The 20,728-nt window shown below is 43.1% G+C and overlaps 1 protein-coding gene across 1 annotated transcript in view; it reads right to left on the reverse strand.

Annotated features, from left to right (window-relative positions):
- POLR3B (RNA polymerase III subunit B) overlaps positions 1–9,758 on the reverse strand; it is a 144,210-nt gene extending 134,452 nt beyond the window's left edge. The window contains exons 1-4 of the mRNA XM_010367520.2: positions 9,470–9,758; positions 3,453–3,485; positions 726–782; positions 576–640 (exon numbers count right to left, since the gene is read on the reverse strand). Of these exons, the coding sequence (XP_010365822.2) occupies positions 576–640; positions 726–782; positions 3,453–3,485; positions 9,470–9,541 (227 nt within the window). The 5' untranslated portion in view covers positions 9,542–9,758. The remainder of the gene's footprint in view (positions 1–575; positions 641–725; positions 783–3,452; positions 3,486–9,469) is intronic.
- Between the last annotated feature and the right edge of the window lie 10,970 nt (positions 9,759–20,728).

The raw sequence follows: 20,728 nt of genomic DNA on the forward strand, positions 1-20,728 counted from the left end.
GAACTCTTTGTACTATTTTTGCAGTTCTTCTTTTAAGCTTAACATTATTTCAAAATAAAAATTTAAATATTTAAAATCTAATAGTTTCAAAAATTTCCCAACCATAACTCATTATAATTTGCCAGTTAAAAATTTAATTTGAGCACTTTATAGTTAATAAAAGACAATGATTTATTTTTTCTTTTTTTTTTTTTGAGTCGGAGTCTTGCTCTGTCGCCCGAGTTGGAATGCAGTGGCACAGTCTCAGCTCACTGCAATCTCCCTGTCCCAGATTCAAGTGATTCCCCTGCCTCAGCCTCCTGAGTATCTGGAATTACAGATGTGTACCACCACGCCTAGCTAATTTTGTATTTTTAGTAGAGACAGGGTTTCACCATGTTGGCCAGGCTGGTCTCGAACTCCTGACCCCAGGTGATCTGCCCACCTTGGCCTCCCAAAGTGCTGGGTATTACAGGCATAAGCCACTGCACCTGGCCAAGACGATGATTTTAAAAGAGTTTTGATAGTAACTTCACTCACTTTAAAAAATGTCAGATGTAACCCACATAGCAAATTAAGAATAGTTGGTTCCTTACTTTAAGTACCACATAGGGTCAGCATCACTTGTAACCTTTTCATTGGCTTTCATTATCTTCTTTATCTGCAGTGGAAAATGCAACATTAGTAAAGACTCTGGCTTCCAATTAATCCTTAGTTTATGTCTATTTCTAATGTCTGATGCTTACCTCTACATTAATGAAATAGTTAAATGAATCTATATGCTGTTTCACAAGGCCTTTCACCTAAACAAATAGAAAGAGAAAGTAAACAGGTTAGCAACAAAATAATAAATCATATAATGGAATCTAATAATAGGTGAACATCAAATTTTTATCAAAACCAAAGTGAGAAAAAAAATCCATGAATTTTATTTAGTAAATTTTTTCATTAGTGTGTTCTCATTCCATTTCTGCATCATCTTACTAGTATATCCTTGACAGTTTTCCTCCTTGAAAAGCAATCTGACTTTCGGAAATCAAAATATGAGTATGTGAATATATGGTCATGTGCCACATAACATTTCATTCAACTACGGAGCATATATCTGACAGCAGTCCTATAAAGATTATAATGGAGCTGAAAAATTCCTGTCGCCTAATGACTTACGACTTGATTTGATTTCATAGCGTGTATTTCTGAAAAGAGTGACCCCCCTCCTCAAGAAGAGCCTCCTGCGGACCCCTCAGGAAGTACTCTAGAAGTAAGCATCGTTATCCTAGAAGATGATAGCTCCATGTGTGTTATTGTCCATAAAGACCCTCCAGTGGGACAAGGCACGGAGGTGGAAGACAGTGATACTGATGATTCTGGCCTGGGCTAATGTGTGTATTTGTATCTTAGTTTTTAACAAAAAAATAAAAATTTTTTTTGGAGACAGTCTCGCTCTATTGCCCAGGCTGGAGTACAGTGGTGCGATCTTGGCTCACTGCAAAGTCCGCCTCCCTGCATCAAGTGGTTCAGGTGCCTCAGCTTTCTGAGTAGCTGGGATTACAGGTGCCCGCCACCATGCCCTACTAATTTTTGTATTTTTAGTAGAAACAGGGTTTCACCATGTTGGCCAGGCTAGTCAATCTCAAACTCCCAACCTCAAATGATCCGCCTTGTCTCGTCCTCCCAAAGTGCTGGGATTATAGGCGTGAACCACTGTGCCCAGCACCTTCTTCTCCATTTATGTGCAGCTCCTTTTAAAAAATAACAAAAAGGCCGGGCAAGGTGTCACATTCCTACAGTCACAGCTACTCAGGAGGCAGAGGCAGGAGGATCAAACTCAAGAGTTTAAATCCAGCCTGGGCAATGTAGCAAGACCTGGTCTCCTAGGGGAAAAAAAAAAATTTATTGACCTTACGACCATTTTATTGGTCGACCATTTAACTATGAAATAGTTAAATGAATCTATATGCTGTTTCACAAGGCCTTTCACCTAAACAAATAGAAAGAGAAAGTAAACAGGTTACTCGGTCAATCCACTACTTAGAAACTCCTCAATAGCTTCCTATGGCTTTTAGAAGAAAAGCGAAATCCTTAACTTGGCTTTCAAATCTGATCAGGAATCTGGCCCCGACAACTTTCCCAGCCTCATTTCCCAGGACTCTCCCCTCTGCCCATAACACCCAACTGAATTCTAGAGTAGAGTTCAAAATGAGTAGAGACAAAACTCTACTCATTTTTCTTTTTTTGAGACGGAGTCTCACACTGTCACCAGGCTGGACTGCAGTGGTGCGATCTCGGCTCACTGCAACCTCTGCCTCCCAGGTTCGAGCGATTCTCCTGCCTCAGCCTCCCAAGTAGCTGGGATTACAGGGGCCCGCCACCATGCCCAGCTAATTTTTTGTATCTTTAGTAGAGATGATGTTTCACTATATTGGCCAGGGTGGTCTCAAACTCCTGACCTCGTGATCCGCCCACCTCAGCCTCCCAAAGTGCTGGGATTACAGGCATGATCCACCGCAACCACCCTCATTTTTCAAGTCTCCATTCTTTCACTTAGCACAATGCTTTCAAGATTCGCCCATGTTGCAGCAGGTAACAGTACTCAATTTATTTTTATTGCCAAATAATACTCTGTTGTACAGATATATCGCATTTTGTGTATCCATCCAGCAACTGATGTCCATTTGGGTTGTTTCCACTCTTGGCTGTTATGAATAATACTGTTATGAGCATTTGTGTACAGGTTTCTGCATGGACACGTTTTCACTTCTCTTGGGCAGATATCTAGGAGTAGAATTGCTGGAGGATGTGGTAACTTTTTGTTTAACCATTTGAGAAACTGCCAGCCTGTTTTCCCAAGTGGTTAAACACTTTACGTTCCTACCAGTGGACAGTTCCCATTCCTCCACACCCTTATTAACATTCTATTTTGATTATAGCTATCCTAGCGGGTACCAAGTGGTCTCTCGCTGTGGTACTCACTACTTCTTAGCATAAGCTCTTGGAAATTGAATTGAAGCCCGACACCACGTCGTATCACATTCAGCAACTCCTCTTGACTGGTCGCTGTTTCCTGCAGACCCTGTGGAGGCTCCTCTTGAACACCTTGATTGAGCCACACTCTCTGCACCCAGCTTTCAGCTTAAACCTTCTTCTCTTAAGATGTGGTTTATGTCTCACTTCATTTGGGTGGCTCTCTCTGACCATCGCTCTTTTGCTGATAGCACTTTGGTTTTTAATCATGTGCCATGCTACTATGCATGTACTACTACTTCTCTCTAAAATTAGACTACCATTCCCCAAACCAGCACCTTTCAGGCAGGGATTTTACCTTATAATTCCTTGTATTTCCAAAACCTAGCAACACAGCTACACAAAATCAAAAAATGTTGATGACAAAAATTTAATCTTTAAAAAATGGCTTATTTCTTGACCTTTTCATCTGAAAAATAACCAATTATTATTAAATGCGAAACAATTACCTTTAAAAACGCTGGAAGCAGCCTCCATTTCTCCTGTGAGCCAAAACAAGAAGAATATCAGAACTCTACCAGCAACAGTACTTTCATAAGTTATTTTAATGTACCAAAATAAGCAAAGGAAAGTAAGTCAAAACAAAAAGAACAATTTTAACATTTTTATGGAAATGCATGTGTGCATATGCATATAAATATGTATACACATACATACATACACTACAGATTTCTTAAACAGAATATAACTTAATCCCTTCTTGATGACTCAACATTTTAAGCACTTTTCAATCCTTTCTTTTATGCTCACGACACTTCCTAAGTGAAGTCTGCCAGTCTGAGAAAAGGAAAAAAAGGCTCAGAGAGTCTGGTAGGAGAGCTGGTTCTCAAGACCCAAAGGGAGTTCTGTCTCCCTCCCACTCTCTCTCAACTACTGTCTGGTCAGAGCTCATCTCAGGGCTACAGAAGGATGGCACATATGGTGATTGCTTCCTACACTGCCTGAGCAACTAGAGGGACAAAGTTACAATTGATGGAGACGAGGAACACTGTAGGAACAGCAGGTTTAGGTGTGGAGGGGCTACCAGAAGTTTGGTTTGGGTGTGTTAAACTTGCATTAGACATTCAGGTGGAAATGTCAAGGAGGCAACAAATGAGACTGGAATTCGGGAATGGAGTGGCCGGGAGATATAAACTAGAGAGAGATTAACAAGTGGATGGTAATTAAAGGCATGTGATGGATGAGATCACCTATGCAGTGTAGATGAGAAGAGTTCCATAAAGTGAGACCAATCAAGAACATCCAACAATTAGAGAGGAAGAGCAGAAGGCAGCTCCAGCAAAGGAGACCGAGGAGTGGCCAGGCAGGGTGGCAGACACCTGGATATAGTCAAAAACATTTTCCAGAAGGGAGGCAGGCAAAGCTAATCTATGATGACAGAAATCAAAAGGTGGTTGGGGGGATAGACTGAAAAGGGTCATAAGGGAACTTTCTGGGGTGATGCAAATGTCCACATATAGCACATAACTATAAAACCAATGTAACTGAATATCTAGCATCCATACCTTTTATTATATAAATTATACCTAAATTTAAAAATAGAAGAATGACAATGATACAGGTTGAATTGTGTCCCTCTCAAAATTCACATGCTAAAGTCCTAACCCCAAGTATCTCAGAATGTGACTGCTTTTGAAGATGGGGTCTTGACAAAGGTGATTAAGTAAAATGAGTCATTAGGGTAAGCCCTAATCCAATACAACTGGTGTCCTCATAAAAAAGAGAAATTGGACATAGAGATGCACACAAGTCAATGTCATGTGAAGATGAAGGTAGAAGTCTTGGTGAAGCTTCTGCAAGCCAGGGGATGCCAAAGATTGCCAGAGTTTTAAACACCTATAGTGGGGGAGAACACAGAGCAGATCCTCTCTCATAGCCCTCAGAAGGAGCCGGCTCTGCTGTCACCCTGATCTCAGACTTCTAACCTCCAGAATTAGGAGAAAACAAATTTCTGTTGTTTAAGCCACATAGTTTGTGGTTACTATGTTATGGCAGCCCTATGAGCTAATACTCCCACGTCTTCAAATTCCTTTCTCTACACCCCTTCTCATGCTCGCTTCCTCCCATTTCAAAGGAAGGACCATCCATTCCTTGGTCTAAGTCTAACCCTTCTGCCATGAACACAATCCTGCCAACCTTCTCCTGAAGACTGTAAACTTTGCCCCAGTTCGGTCCTTGATATTCAATCTGTTCTATTTAAAACTAGTAAAGTATTCAAATCTTCCCATTTAAAAAGAACAAAAAAAAATTTAAGACCCAGCAGCTCCTCTGACTACTTTCTTCTCTGCCCTTCAGCTTACAACCTCTCCCAAATTACGCCATATTTAGCTTCTCGTTCCTCACTTCCCACTCCTTCATTCCATTATAGTCAGGACTCTGACCTACCTGCCAGTGAAACAGCTCGACAGAGGTCACCAAGGCTGCGACTTCAAAAGACCTCCCTTGATGCCCCTTCACATTCCCTTTCCACAGTATCTGGCCATGCCAATCACTGTCTTACAACACCCTGTGACATCATTCTCTTATGTCTTTCCTTCCTCTGGCCGGGCCTTCTCACGTCTCTTTTCGTCTGCCAACCTGTAAACATTGTTGTTCTTCAAAGTTCTATCCCTGGAGATGTCTTTTCCCATTCTCAAGTAGGGTTGGGAATGGAGGATTTCAAACAACACTGTTTGAAAGTGTTGTTTTCCTTCCCCCATCTCATCCCACAGCCCCCTAGTTCCAAATGTGGGCTTTCAAAGGCAGTGAACCTGTCTATCCTGTTTACCACAGTGCCTGGCACATAAAAGACTCCAATAAATACTGAATGAATAAACAAATGAGTGAGTGAATATCACTGCTGCAGTAAGCTACTGGGTATGGGCCTGTCCCCTCCAACTATTGACTGGGCAGCGATACCTTACAGCCTCAGAGGCTACTTAAACTCAGTATGTCCAAAATTAATCTTCCCCCAGCTCCATTCCCAATCTCAGTGAATATCACCATTTATCCCAGTCAATCGCAAATTAGATACCCGGTAGTCCTAACTTTCTGACTCCTCTTAATCGACAGGAAAACAAAAATTCTACGGAGTCGACCTCCTTGCAACCTTCCTCACATTTATCCTCTGCTCCTGTGCCAGTTGAGGCCCTCATAATCTGGACTGTGGCCATACTTCCTTTCTAATCTTTCTGCTCGTCCCTTTCAATGCTAAACACTAAAGCCAGTGTGCATGTCCTCATGTGCACAGCTGAGCATCTCATTCTCTACACCTCTTCAGTGCCTCCCCACCCTCTTCACCATGTCTTGAGCCCACAGTGAGGCATACATCATATGCTGTGCTTGCAGCTGTACTTGTGCCCACGCCTCCTCCTTCTATCTGGAATGCTTCCCCACCACCACACTTCATCCACATCTGGCAAACTCAGTTCAGGCATCACATCCCAGCTACCATTTGTAATACTAATATACCCCTCACCCACTTGTATCACAGTACCTATTGCATGTTATTCCACCTGCTTACATGTCTCTGTTTATAAGTCTATAACACACTGGGAGGCAGGAAACACATTTTTTGAACTTTTATAAACCCTGTGAATAATACACCACCAGGTAAGTACTCGGTAATACTGATAGATATTTATTCAACAAGTAACTGATTAATTGGCTCCAAAGCTTGTGTTATTTCTACCATACTACCATGCTGCTGTGCTACCATAAGCACAAAAAAATACCAGGCATGGCCAGTTCAAGTAAAACTGAGCTCCTATCTAGAAAAAGTTTCAGAGAAACTTGGAAAGTTTAAGAAACTTTTTAAAACTGAAGTTGGAAAGTTTAAGAAAATATTTTAATATCTCAATTTAAAAGGAAATGGCAGCAAGTAGCAGAGATCTACCAACTTCTAGGAGAATCAGGAAAGGCCTTCCTAGGCAAGTTGTATCATAGATATGTGGGATTTAATTTACAAATAGGAATGGGAGAGTGATCCAGAAGAAACTGTATGAGCAGAGTAGAAAGATCTCAAGGGAGGGAGAGGGGAGAATCATGGGAAAAGAGGCTAGAGAAGTAAGCACTGGTCAGACTGAGGAAATTTATTACAAGCATGGTAAACACTAGATTTTGCCCTAAAAGCAACAGAGATTGAAGAATTTTAACCAAGGGATCAACATAACCATGTTTGTGTGTTTAAACGGACAGCTCTGGCTGCAGAGCAAGGAACAGACTGGATTGGGACAAGTCAGGTGCCAGGTAAGAGAGTTAGGATGTAAGAGAGGAGAGTGGTTCTGGGCTGGAAAACAGTGGGAATGAAGTTTCAGATATGCATAGATTAAGAACTCAAGACTTTTTAGAGGTGATGGTGGACTGGATGCAGAATACAGGAAGAGGAACTGTTATTCTTGAATCAGAAGGCTGGAATTATAGCACTGATCACTTCATAGCTGTGTAAATTCACATAATAAATAGAACTCTCCCAGGCTTATTTTTTCAGCTCTCTGGAGAAGCAGTCCGATCAGCAGTTAGGGATGAAGACTAGAGTCAGACTGACAAGAGTCAGATTAGCCACTTACCAGGCTTCTAATGCAAGGCTATTTACTTCACACCTCTGGGCCTCTCTGGCAAAAGGGGGGTGAAAATAGCACTTATTTCAGAGGATTAAATAACATAACGCATGTTATGGTTAAACAGAGCCTGGTACATTAGCAAGTGCTCAGGGAATGCTGGCTCCTTGATATTTACTTTTCACGGTTAAAATACAGTTTTGCGGCCAAGCGCGGTGGCTCACGCCTGTAATCCCAGCACTTTGGGAGGCCGAGGTGGCGGATCACGAGGTCAGGAGTTCGAGACCAGCCTGGCTAACACAGTGAAACCCCTTCTCTACTAAAAATACAAAAATTAGCTGGGGATGATGGCGGGCATCTGTAATCCCAGCTACTCGGGAGGCTGAGGCAGGAGAATGGCATGAACCTGGGAGGTGGAGCTTGCAGTGAGCTGAGATCTCACCACTGCACTCCAGCCTGGGTGACAGAGCGAGACTCTGCCTCAAAACACACACACACACACACACACACACACACACACACACACACACACACAGTTTTGCCTGATGAAGATCAGCAGCCTATTGCATGCACTCATAGACTGAATCTGACGAACTGCTAATCCAACTTCCTTAACTTGTCAAATTACTATAAAGAGGTTTTGTTTTCTTTTCCTCGAGACAAGGTCTCTTTCAGTCACTAAGGCTGGAGTGCAGTAGCACAATCACAGCTCACTGCAGCCTCGACCTTCCAGGCTCAAGTGATCCTCCCACCTCGGCCTCCTGAGTTGCTGGGACAAGAAGTGCACAGCACCACACACGGGTAATTTTTGTATTTTTTGCAGAGATAGGGTTTTGCCATGTCGCCCACGCTGGTCTCAAACTCTTGAGCCCAAGTGATCCGCCCACCTTGGCCTCCCAAACTGCTGGTATTACAGCAGTGAGTCACCACGCCTAGCCAAGGAGGTTCTTATAATCCGATAGATTTACTGATCATATCACTTTCCTGCTTAAACCCTTCAAAAGCTCTGCTCCAAGACAAAGTCCAAGCTCTGTCAGATGTTTATTGAAACTTTTCATAATCAGGACCTTTACTTAACCCTGTCGTTTATCTCTCCTCCTCTATTTTTCTTCACTCTAATACTACTGGATTTACTTTCCTTCCTCAAAAACATTCAATGGTCTTGCCGAGGAGGTTTCAAGTATCTTGTTCTCTCTCCCTGAAATCTCTCCTTTGCTATCTTCTCCGGCCACGTCTCCACTTCCCTATTCCATGTCAGTGTAGATTTTGAGGCTCAGAGAGGTTATAATATGTGCCTTATCAGATAACAAAACATGTCGACAGCCGTACTTCATTGGGCAGCTCGCTGTGGGACAGCTGTCCTTAACTTCTGAGAATCTGATGAAAGCTATGGAGTCTCTCCCTGAGAAAACACACAGGCAAATTCTTTAGTAAATATTCAGGGCGTTTAAAATTCCCCTGTAACCCAAACTTGAATTTCAGGTTAAAAGGAAAGATGACTAGCTTGGAATTCAGACGATCTGGTTTTACCCCCACAGTCAGCTGTGGTGCCTCATGCAAGCGGCCTGAGCTCCCTGGCCCCCAGTGTCCTTTGTAAGACTGCAAACATGCAATACGTCCCCCACAGTAAGTGCGAGGGCCAGTCCTCCCCACGCACACCTATGCTGGAAGAGCTCCAACCCGAGAGCCAGCCGCGGGGCTTCTCGACCCCCGCAGCGACTGACAGCTCCTCTGGGCTCAGCCTTCACTCGCGCACGCGGATGCCAGCTCTGGAAAAAGACTGGCACGCCAGACGCTCTGAGCATGCGCAGATGCCCGGCGCATGCGCACAAATCTCCAGCCCGCCCCCTTAGAGGCCCGGCACTCCGGGCAACGCCCCCTCAGGGAGCATCCAGGTGCCTGACGCTCCATGAGTACCTGGAACTCACCTCTACAGTCGGGATCGGCGCAGCCAGCTGCTCTGGAGTCAGGTTCCCAAACTCCTCCGCTAGCACGTCCATGCTGCTCACGAAGGAGGAAGAAGCAGATAGAACCTCCGCGCCCGCCCTTCCTGCACCGAGCGAACTGCAAGACCCCGGAGAACGGTGCGCGGAGGCCTAAACTATCCCCGCCGTGTTAGCTAGAGACGCGGCAGAAAGGTTCCGCCTGCTCCCTGCCCGAATCTGCGGTGGAACCCGGATGTGGCCGAGGCCGAGTAGGGAAACTACGCCCCCTGGTGTAGCTCAGAGGTCTGGCGCGGGGAATCCTAAGCCCCAGCTGTCAGGTTTCTTGCCAATTCTCTGATAATTGAGACCAGGAAAACTTAGTGGTTGTCATTTTAAAAGTAATCCGAAGAAAAGTGTAAACGCATAATTTACCCAACTTGAACCACTGAGGCAGAGAATTGTTTAATGTAGTCCAAAATTATATGCGTTGTTTAGTATGGAAGAGCAGGAAACGTCCCAAATGCCTACTAATAGGAGATAGATTAAATAAATGATGGTACATGCGTGTATTGGAAGAGTGTTCAAAATTCTCAAAAGCACTAGTTGGAAGATGTAGGAGTAAATACCAGCGTATGGAGAAATTTAGTATGAAAAGATGACATTTACGTTAGTAGGGGAAGGATGGCCTGTCCAGTAAATAATGTTTGAAGAGCTGATTACCCATTTGGGGAAAATACATGTAAGTGAAACCTTTATGGATTAAATATTGAAATGTTAACAAAAACTTAGAAGAAAATGTAAGTGCAGATATTCATAACATTGAGATGATGAAAGTTTTCAAGACGGCAACAGTCATATCATAAAGGATTTCATAATATAATTCTAAACACGATTTTATGATTCTACGGAAAATTTTTAATTTTCTTTTCTTTTTTTTTTAATGGTTAATATAGATTTATTTTATCTATTTCACTGTCTCTTGGTACTATTTTTTTTTTTTATTATACTTTAAGTTCTAGGGTACATGTGCATAACGTGCAGGTTTGTTACATATGTATACTTATGCCATGTTGGTGTGCTGCACCCACCAACTCGTCAGCACCCATCAATTCATCATTTATATCATGTATAACTCCCCAATGCAATCCCTCCCTCCTCCCCCCTCCCCATGATAGGCCCCAGTGTGTGATGATCCCCTTCCCGAGTCCAAGTGATCTCATTGTTCAGTTCCCACCTATGAGTGAGAACATGCGGTGTTTGGTTTTCTCTTCTTGTGATAGTTTGCTAAGAATGATGGTTTCCAGCTGCATCCATGTCCCTACAAAGGACGCAAACTCATCCTTTTTTATGGCTGCATAGTATTCCATGGTGTATATGTGCCACATTTTCTTAATCCAGTCTGTCACAGATGGACATTTGGGTTGATTCCAAGTCTTTGCTATTGTGAATAGTGCCGCAATAAACATACGTGTGCATGTGTCTTTGTAGTAGAATAATTTATAATCCTTTGGGTATATACCCAGTAGTGGGATGGCTGGGTCATATGGTACATCTAGTTCTAGATCCTTGAGGAATTGCCATACTGTTTTCCATAATGGTTGAACTAGTTTACAATCCCACCAACAGTGTAAAAGCGTTCCTATTTCTCCACATCCTCTCCAACACCTGTTGTTTCCTGACTTCTTAATGATTGCCATTCTAACTGGTGTGAGATGGTATCTCATTGTGGTTTTGATTTGCATTTCTCTGATGGCCAGTGATGATGAGCATTTTTTCATGTGTCTGTTGGCTGTATGAATGTCTTCTTTTGAGAAATGTCTGTTCATATCCTTTGCCCACTTTTTGATGGGGTTGTTTGCTTTTTTCTTGTATATTTGTTTGAGTTCTTTGTAGATTCTGGATATTAGCCCTTTGTCAGATGAGTAGGTTGCAAAAATTTTCTCCCATTCTGTAGGTTGCCTGTTCACTCTGATGGTAGTTTCTTTTGCTGTGCAAAAGCTCTTTAGTTTAATTAGATCCCATTTGTCAATTTTGGCTTTTGCTGCTGTTGCTTTTGGTGTTTTAGACATGAAGTCCTTGCCCATGCCTATGTCCTGAATGGTACTACCTAGATTTTCTTCTAGGGTTTTTATGGTATTAGGTCTAACATTTAAGTCTCTAATCCATCTTGAATTAATCTTCGTATAAGGGGTAAGGAAAGGATCCAGTTTCAGCTTTCTACTTATGACTAGCCAATTTTCCCAGCACCATTTATTAAATAGGGAATCCTTTCCCCATTTCTTGTTTCTCTCAGGTTTGTCAAAGATCAGATGGCTGTAGATGTGTGGTATTATTTCTGAGGACTCTGTTCTGTTCCATTGGTCTATATCTCTGTTTTGGTACCAGTACCATGCTGTTTTGGTTACTGTAGCCTTGTAGTATAGTTTGAAGTCAGGTAGCGTGACGCCTCCAGCTTTGTCCTTTTGACTTAGGATTGTCTTGGCAATGCGGGCTCTTTTTTGGTTCCATATGAACTTTAAAGCAGTTTTTTCCAATTCTGTGAAGAAACTCATTGGTAGCTTGATGGGGATGGCATTGAATCTATAAATAACCTTGGGCAGTATGGCCATTTTCACAATATTGATTCTTCCTATCCATGAGCATGGTATGTTCTTCCATTTGTTTGTGTCCTCTTTGATTTCACTGAGCAGTGGTTTGTAGTTCTCCTTGAAGAAGTCCTTTACATCCCTTGTAAGCTGGATTCCTAGGTATTTTATTCTCTTCGAAGCAATTGTGAATGGAAGTTCATTCCTGATTTGGCTCTCTGCTTGTCTGTTACTGGTGTATAAGAATGCTTGTGATTTTTGAACATTAATTTTGTATCCTGAGACTTTGCTGAAGTTGCTTATCAGCTTAAGGAGATTTTGGGCTGAGACAATGGGGTTTTCTAAATATACAATCATGTCATCTGCAAACAGGGACAATTTGACTTCTTCTTTTCCTAACTGGATACCATTGATTTCTTTCTCTTGCCTGATTGCCCTAGCCAGAACTTCCAACACTATGTTGAATAGGAGTGGTGAGAGAGGGCATCCCTGTCTTGTGCCAGTTTTCAAAGGGAATTTTTCCAGTTTTTGCCCATTCAGAATGATATTAGCTGTGGGTTTGTCATAAATAGCTCTTATCATTTTGAGGTACGTTCCATCAATACCTAATTTATTGAGCGTTTTTAGCATGAAGGGCTGTTGAATTTTGTCAAAAGCCTTTTCTGCATCTATTGAGATAATCATGTGGTTCTTGTCTTTGGTTCTGTTTATATGCTGGATTACGTTTATTGATTTGCGAATGTTGAACCAGCCTTGCATCCCGGGGATGAAGCCCACTTGATCATGGTGGATAAGCTTTTTGATGTGCTGCTGAATCCGGTTTGCCAGTATTTTATTGAGAATTTTTGCATCGATGTTCATCAGGGATATTGGTCTAAAATTCTCTTTTTTTGTTGTGTCTCTGCCAGGCTTTGGTATCAGGATGATGTTGGCCTCATAAAATGAGTTAGGGAGGATTCCCTCTTTTTCTATTGATTGGAATAGTTTCAGAAGGAATGGTACCAGCTCCTCCTTGTACCTCTGGTAGAATTCAGCTGTGAATCCATCTGGTCCTGGACTTTTTTTGGTGGGTAGGCTATTAATTGTTGCCTCAATTTCAGAGCCTGCTATTGGTCTATTCAGGGATTCAACTTCTTCCTGGTTTAGTCTTGGGAGAGTGTAAGTGTCCAGGAAATTATTCATTTCTTCTAGATTTTCTAGTTGATTTGCGTAGAGGCGTTTATAGTATTCTCTGATGGTTGTTTGTATTTCTGTGGGGTCGGTGGTGATATCCCCTTTATCATTTTTTATTGCGTCTATTTGATTCCTCTCTCTTTTCTTCTTTATTAGTCTTGCTAGCGGTCTGTCAATTTTGTTGATCTTTTCAAAAAACCAACTCCTGGATTCATTGATTTTTTGGAGGGTTTTTTGTGTCTCTATCTCCTTCAGTTCTGCTCTGATCTTAGTTATTTCTTGCCTTCTGCTAGCTTTTGAATGTGTTTGCTCTTGCCTCTCTAGTTCTTTTAATTGTGATGTTAGAGTGTCAATTTTAGATCTTTCCTGCTTTCTCTTGTGGGCATTTAGTGCTATAAATTTCCCTCTACACACTGCTTTAAATGTGTCCCAGAGATTCTGGTATGTTGTATCTTTGTTCTCATTGGTTTCAAAGAACATCTTTATTTCTGCTTTCATTTCGTTATGTACCCAGTAGTCATTCAGGAGCAGGTTGTTCAGTTTCCATGTAGTTGAGCGGTTTTGATTGAGTTTCTTAGTCCTGAGTTCTAGTTTGATTGCACTGTGGTCTGAGAAACAGTTTGTTATAATTTCTGTTCTTGTACATTTGCTGAGGAGTGCTTTACTTCCAATTATGTGGTCAATTTTGGAATAAGTGCGATGTGGTGCTGAGAAGAATGTATATTCTGTTGATTTGGGGTGGAGAGTTCTATAGATGTCTATTAGGTCCGCTTGGTGCAGAGATGAGTTCAATTCCTGGATATCCTTGTTAACTTTCTGTCTCGTTGATCTGTCTAATGTTGACAGTGGAGTGTTGAAGTCTCCCATTATTATTGTATGGGAGTCTAAGTCTCTTTGTAAGTCTCTAAGGACTTGCTTTATGAATCTGGGTGCTCCTGTATTGGGTGCATATATATTTAGGATAGTTAGCTCTTCCTGTTGAATTGATCCCTTTACCATTATGTAATGGCCTTCTTTGTCTCTTTTGATCTTTGATGGTTTAAAGTCTGTTTTATCAGAGACTAGGATTGCAACCCCTGCTTTTTTTTGTTCTCCATTTGCTTGGTAGATCTTCCTCCATCCCTTTATTTTGAGCCTATGTATGTCTCTGCATGTGAGATGGGTCTCCTGAATACAGCAGACTGATGGGTCTTGACTCTTTATCCAGTTTGCCAGTCTGTGTCTTTTAATTGGAGCATTTAGTCCATTGACATTTAAGGTTAATATTGTTATGTGTGAACTTGATCCTGCCATTATGATATTAACTGGTTATTTTGCTCGTTAGTTGATCCAGTTTTCTTCCTAGCCTCGATGGTCTTTACATTTTGGCATGTTTTTGCAATGGCTGGTACCGGTTGTTCCTTTCCATGTTTAGGGCTTCCTTCAGGGTCTCTTGTAAGGCAGGCCTGGTGGTGACAAAATCTCTAAGCATTTGCTTATCTGTAAAGGATTTTATTTCTCCTTCACTGATGAAACTTAGTTTGGCTGGATATGAAATCTTGGGTTTAAAATTCTTTTCTTTAAGAACATTGAATATTGGCCCCCAGTCTCTTCTGGCTTGTAGAGTTTCTGCCGAGAGATCTGCTGTTAGTCTGATGGGCTTCCCTTTGTGGGTAACCCGACCTTTCTCTCTGGCTGCCCTTAAGATTTTTTCCTTCATTTCAACTTTGGTGAATCTGGCAATTATGTGTCTTGGAGTTGCTCTTCTGGAGGAGTATCTTTGTGGCGTTCTCTGTATTTCCTGAATTTGAATGTTGGCCTGCCCTACTAGGTTGGGGGAGTTCTCCTGGATGATATCCTGAAGAGTGTTTTCCAACTTGGTTCCGTTTTCCCCCTCACTTTCAGGCACCCCAATCAGACGTAGATTTGGTCTTTTTACATAATCCCATACTTCTTGCAGGCTTTGTTCATTTCTTTTTCTTCTTTTTTCTTTTGGTTTCTCTTCTCGCTTCATTTCATTCATTTGATCCTCAATCGCTGATACTCTTTCTTCCAGTTGATCGAGTCGGTTACTGAAGCTTGTGCATTTGTCACGTATTTCTCGTGTCATGGTTTTCATCTCTGTCATTTCGTTTATGATCTTCTCTGCATTAATTAGTCTAGCTGTCAATTCTTCCACTCTTTTTTCAAGATTTTTAGTTTCTTTGCGCTGGGTACGTAATTCCTCCTTTAGCTCTGAGAAGTTTGATGGACTGAAGCCTTCTTCTCTCATCTCGTCAAAGTCATTCTCTGACCAGCTTTGATCCGTTGCTGGCGATGGGCTGCGCTCCTTTGCAGGGGGAGATGCGCTCTTATTTTTTGAATTTCCAGCTTTTCTGCCCTGCTTCTTCCCCATCTTTGTGGTTTTATCTGTCTCTGGTCTTTGATGATGGTGACGTACTGATGGGGTTTTGGTATAGGTGTCCTTCCTGTTTGATAGTTTTCCTTCTGACAGTCAGAAGGACTGTCTGTTGGTCTGTTGGAGATTGCTTGAGGTCCACTCCAGACCCTGTTTGCCTGGGTATCAGCAGCAGAGGTTGCCGAAGATAGAATATTGCTGAACAGCGAGTGTACCTGTCTGATTCTTCCTTTGGAAGTTTCCTCTCAGGGGTGTACTCCACCCTGTGAGGTGTGGGGTGTCAGACTGCCCCTAGTGGGGGATGTCTCCCAGCTAGGCTACTCAGGGGTCAGGGACCCACCTGAGCAGGCAGTCTGTCCGTTTTCAGATCTCAACCTCCGCGTTGGGAGATCCACGGCTCTCCCCAAAGCTGTCAGACAGAGTTGTTCGTGTCTGCACCGGCCCCCGCTGCTTCCCCTGTTGGTCTTCAGCTGTGCGCTGTCCCCAGAGGTGGAGACTACAGAGATAGGCAGGCTTCCTTGAGCTGCTGTGAGTTCCACCCAGTTCGAGCTTCCCAGCGGCTTTGTTTACCTACTTAAGCCTCAGCAATGGCGGGCGCCCCTCCCCCAGCCTCGCTGCTGCCTTGGGGATAGATCGCCGCAGACTGCTGTGTTAGCAGTGAGGGAGGCTCCGTGGGCGTGGGACCCTCCCGGCCAGGTGTGGGATATATTCTCCTGGTGTGCCTGTCTGCTTAAAGCGCAGTATTGGGGTGGGAGTTACCCGATTTTCCAGGTGTTGTGTGTCTCAGTTCCCCTTGCTAGGAAAATGGATTCCCTTCCCCCTTGCACTTCCAGGTGAGGCGATGCCTCGCCCTGCTTCAGCTCTCGCTGGTCAGGCTGCAGCAGCTGACCAGCACCGATTGTCCGGCACTCTCTAGTGAGATGACCCCAGTACCTCAGTTGAAAATGCAGAAATCACCGGTCTTCTGTGTCGCTCGCGCTGGGAGTTGGAGACTGGAGCTGTTCCTATTCGGCCATCTTGCTCCGCCCCCAATTTTTAATTTTCTGAACAGAATTTTTAAAATCGCCAACGAATAGAATTAATAAAAAAATAAATTGGCAGAAGACAAAGGGCTGGTCTCTCTAATTTACAATGAGCTCATACAAATCAATAGAAAGAAAAATCCTATTAGAAAAAACAAGGCAAAATGCACCAATTAATTAATGGGTAGGGAGTTTCGATTTGGGAAGATGCAAAAATTCTGTAAATGGATAGAGGTGATGGTTGCACAACAATGTGAACGTATTTAATGCTGCTGACCTGTACATCATTTTAAAGGGTTAAAATGCTACGTTTTATGTATATTTTAGAACAATAAGAAAAGCTGTGAAAATTTGTAAGTACATGTATGCTTTCCAATTTCTCCCTCATAAAGGTAGAACCCTTGCACCAGGTTAATTATTCTTGTTTCCTAAAGAGCTACTTAAATTTCAGTACTTGTATTTTCTAAGTGTTGCACTGACATCTGAAATATGAGAATAATGGGAAAAAGACCAAAAGTAAAATCAACCCTGCCTTTGAAGTTCTTACAATTTACTTATTACGGAGACAAGATACAACTTGTGTCTCATCCTTGTGAATTACCAGATTGCAACCAATTTAGCATCTAGCCTGGAAGGGATGGCGAAAGTGATTTATAGATGGCAGAGGATCTCAAGGTTGGCTCAAGTGTGTTGGTTGTCTGTGCCAAAGTCGTCTTTGCTTTCCATTATCAAGGTGATTCTCCAACTTTAGGGTGTATCAGAATCACCTGGAGAGCTTGTTAAACCAATCTCAGCTTTCTGATTGGTAAATTGGGGCTGAAAGTTTGCTTTTTTTTTTGAGTTGGAGTCTTACTCTGTCGTCCAGGCTGGAGTGCCGTGGCGTGACCTTGGCTCACTGCACCCTCCCAGGTTCAAGCGATTCTCCTGCCTCAGCCTCCCAAGTAGCAGGGATTACAGGCGCGTGCCACCATACCCAGGTAATTTTTTTCTTTTTTTTTTTTTTATTAGAGACGGTGTTTCATCATATTGGCCAGGCTGGTCTCAAACTCCTGACTTCAGGTGATCCACCTGCCTTGGCCTCCCAAAGTGCTGGGATTACAAGCATGAGCTAGTGTGGTCTTGGCTCACTGCAACCTCAGCCTCCAAGGTTCAAGCGATTCTCCTGCCTCAGCCTCCTTAGTAGCTGGGACTACAGGCATGCGCCACCACACCCAGCTAAACTTTTATTTTTAGTAGAGATGGGGTTTCACCATGTTGGCCAGGCTGGTCTCGAACTCCTGACCTCAGGTGATCCACCTGCCTCGGCCTCCCAAAGTGCTGGGATTACAGGCATGAGCCACCACACCCGGCCTGCAAATTTGCATTTTTAGTAAGTTCCCTGCTGCTGCTTTCCAGTGATTATGCTTTGGAAATCACTAACCTAAGACTTACCACTCAGTGCCATATGCTCTTTTTATGTGTCTAATTATCCAGACTGAGCTCTTGGTACAGGAACTATCTTATCTTGTTTGTGTTTGTATTTCCAACTTCTAACCCATCAGTTGTTCCTGAAAATATTTGTGTAGAATAAGTGAGTTGAAAGAAAAAATTGCAATGGGTGATGTTTGATATTATACTCACTTTTTAAGAATCCAGATTGCTTCTAGTTTCTCTTCAAAAGCAGGAGGCTCCTGTAGCCATGGTCCCAAAGTCCTATATGGCAACAATTGGCTAATGCTGAATGGTGTTGGCCCTTAGACCATAGCTGCCACAGCCCCTCACAGTCCTTCCGCCAGGTCACATCTATAACTTCTTCCTGATACCCTGAGGAACTGGAGTTTTGAAACCAAGAAGCCAGGAACAGTCTCATGGTTTCTTTGTTTTCTGCTGCCATGTCATTTTCCTGAGGTATTAGTGCAAAAAGACCAGTGGTTTGAATAGAGGGGTGGGAAATTAGGGAAAAGGGATCACTAGGCTGGGCTCATGGGCTCACGCCTGTAATCCCAGCACTTTGGGAGCCCGAAGCAGTGGATCACAAGGTCAGGAGTTTGAGACCAGCCTGGCCAACATGGTGAAACCCTGTCTCTACTAAAAATACAAAAATTAGCCTGAGGTGTTGGCACGCACCTGTAATCCCAGCTACTCAGGAGGCTGAGGCAGGAGAATTGCTTGAATCTGGGAGGCAGAGGTTGCAGTGAGCTGAGATCGCGCCATTGCACTCCAGGCTGGGCAACAAGAACTAAACTCCGTCTCAAAAAAAAAAAAAAAAAAAGAGATCAGATCACAGAGGGAAAAATGGTTAACATCTTGGAATACTATCTTATCACTTAATGTATAATGGCTTATGGTAGCCAGATGAAAAATTGACCATTGTCATGGAGGAATAGGGGATCTTGTTTAAGGGAGAGCAAGGAAAAAGGAAAGGCAGAGAGAGGTGTACAATCTGGGCCCTGAAATACTAGGGAGAACTTCTGTGTATGGAGTGTTTACTCTTTGTCAGGCGTTGCAATGACCACTTGATGTGCCTTCGCTAAGTGAGTGTTCAACCCCAGGGGATAAGTATGATTATTGCCACTTGACAGGTAAAGAGACTAAGGCTCACAGGGGTTAAGAAACTTGCCCAAGCAGAGCTGGAATTTAAATCCATAATTATTTGACCCCAGAACCCATGCTTTTAACCACTCTATCATAATGCTATACCAAAAGCATAGGGTAGCAGAAAACATTTCAAGTAGAGAAACACAGCATGAGCAATGGCATGAGGGCATTAGAGTACATTATACCACATCCTGTCAATTGAGTGTGGTTCTCACATAGGGCTTTTCAAGGGATGTGTCTGTAGATGACACTAGAAAGATCCACTGGAGCTGTACCATCACGGACTGTTATGCCCTGTAAAAGAAATTAGACCGTGTTCTGAGAGGCTTCAACATGAAGATGCCAGAAACAAAAGGAAAAGATTATCCTCCCTTCTTGACACCTTGATGCATTCGGACTGGAAAAAAGATACATATGGTTGATTTCTATGTCTCAATTAATTCATAATAGAACTAGAGAAGACCAGAAACAATGTCAGAGAAAGAATAAGGACTCTTCAGTCTCAAAAGGCAAGAGCAGAGGGAGAACCCTTGAAGTCAGAGAACATTCTGCATTTTAAGCAAGACTGGATAGTCCGAAAACTTTGAGCTGCCTGCCATGCCCCCAGATCTTTCTTTGTGTCATGTGATCTTATTATCCTGTCAGAACCAATAGGGCCAGGTACCTGCCCGAGACAGCTGTGTGGGCTGGATTTAAGGGATGAAGTGGCTTGTCATGAGAACCCTGTCCAACGTGGGGTTTGAGGGTCATCTAAACTGATGCATGGCGAGCAAACTCAATCATATTCTCTCTCAGGACACATTTAATGAAGACACCCCAAAGGGGAGGGCAGCAACAGAAGCTGAGAAGTAAATGCCAAGTCAGCCTTTGGTATCAGCACCACAGAGATACCTTTTTTGTTTTTTTCAGATAGGGTCTTGCTCTGTCACCTAGCTCACTGCAGCCTTGAACTCTCAGGCTCAAGCAATCTGCCTGCCTCGGCTTCCCAAAGTGCTGGGATTACAGGAGTGAGCCATTGCGCCTGGCCTGAAAAATACTTTTCTTTTTTTCTTTCTCTTTCTTTCTTTTTTTTTTTTTTTTTTTTGAGACAGCGTCTCACTCTGTCGCCCAGGCTGGAGTACAGTGGCGCGATCTCGGCTCACTGCAACCTCCACCTCCCAGGTTCAAGTGATTCGCGTGCCTTAGCCTCCCAAGTAACCGGGATTACAGACCTGTACCACCACGCCTGGCTAATTTTTGTATTTTTAGTAGAGATGGGATTTTACCATGTTGGCCAGGCTGGTCTCAAATTCCTGACCTCAGGTGATCCACCTGCCTCAGCCTCCCAAAGTGCTGGGATTACAGGCGTGAGCCAGCGGGTCCGTGGCCCTGAGAAACACTTTTGATGGATGGCACACATTCCAGAGTTAGACTCCTTGGATTCAAATACACTTACCAGCTCTGTGACATTGGGCAAGTTCCTTAGCCTCTCTGATTCTCATTTTCCACATATGGAAATGAGGGAGCCTGCCTCCCAATGTGCTGTGCA

Source organism: Rhinopithecus roxellana, chromosome 10 (genome assembly GCF_007565055.1).
Source record: "Rhinopithecus roxellana isolate Shanxi Qingling chromosome 10, ASM756505v1, whole genome shotgun sequence".
In the NCBI taxonomy this organism is placed as follows: Eukaryota; Metazoa; Chordata; class Mammalia; order Primates; family Cercopithecidae; genus Rhinopithecus; species Rhinopithecus roxellana.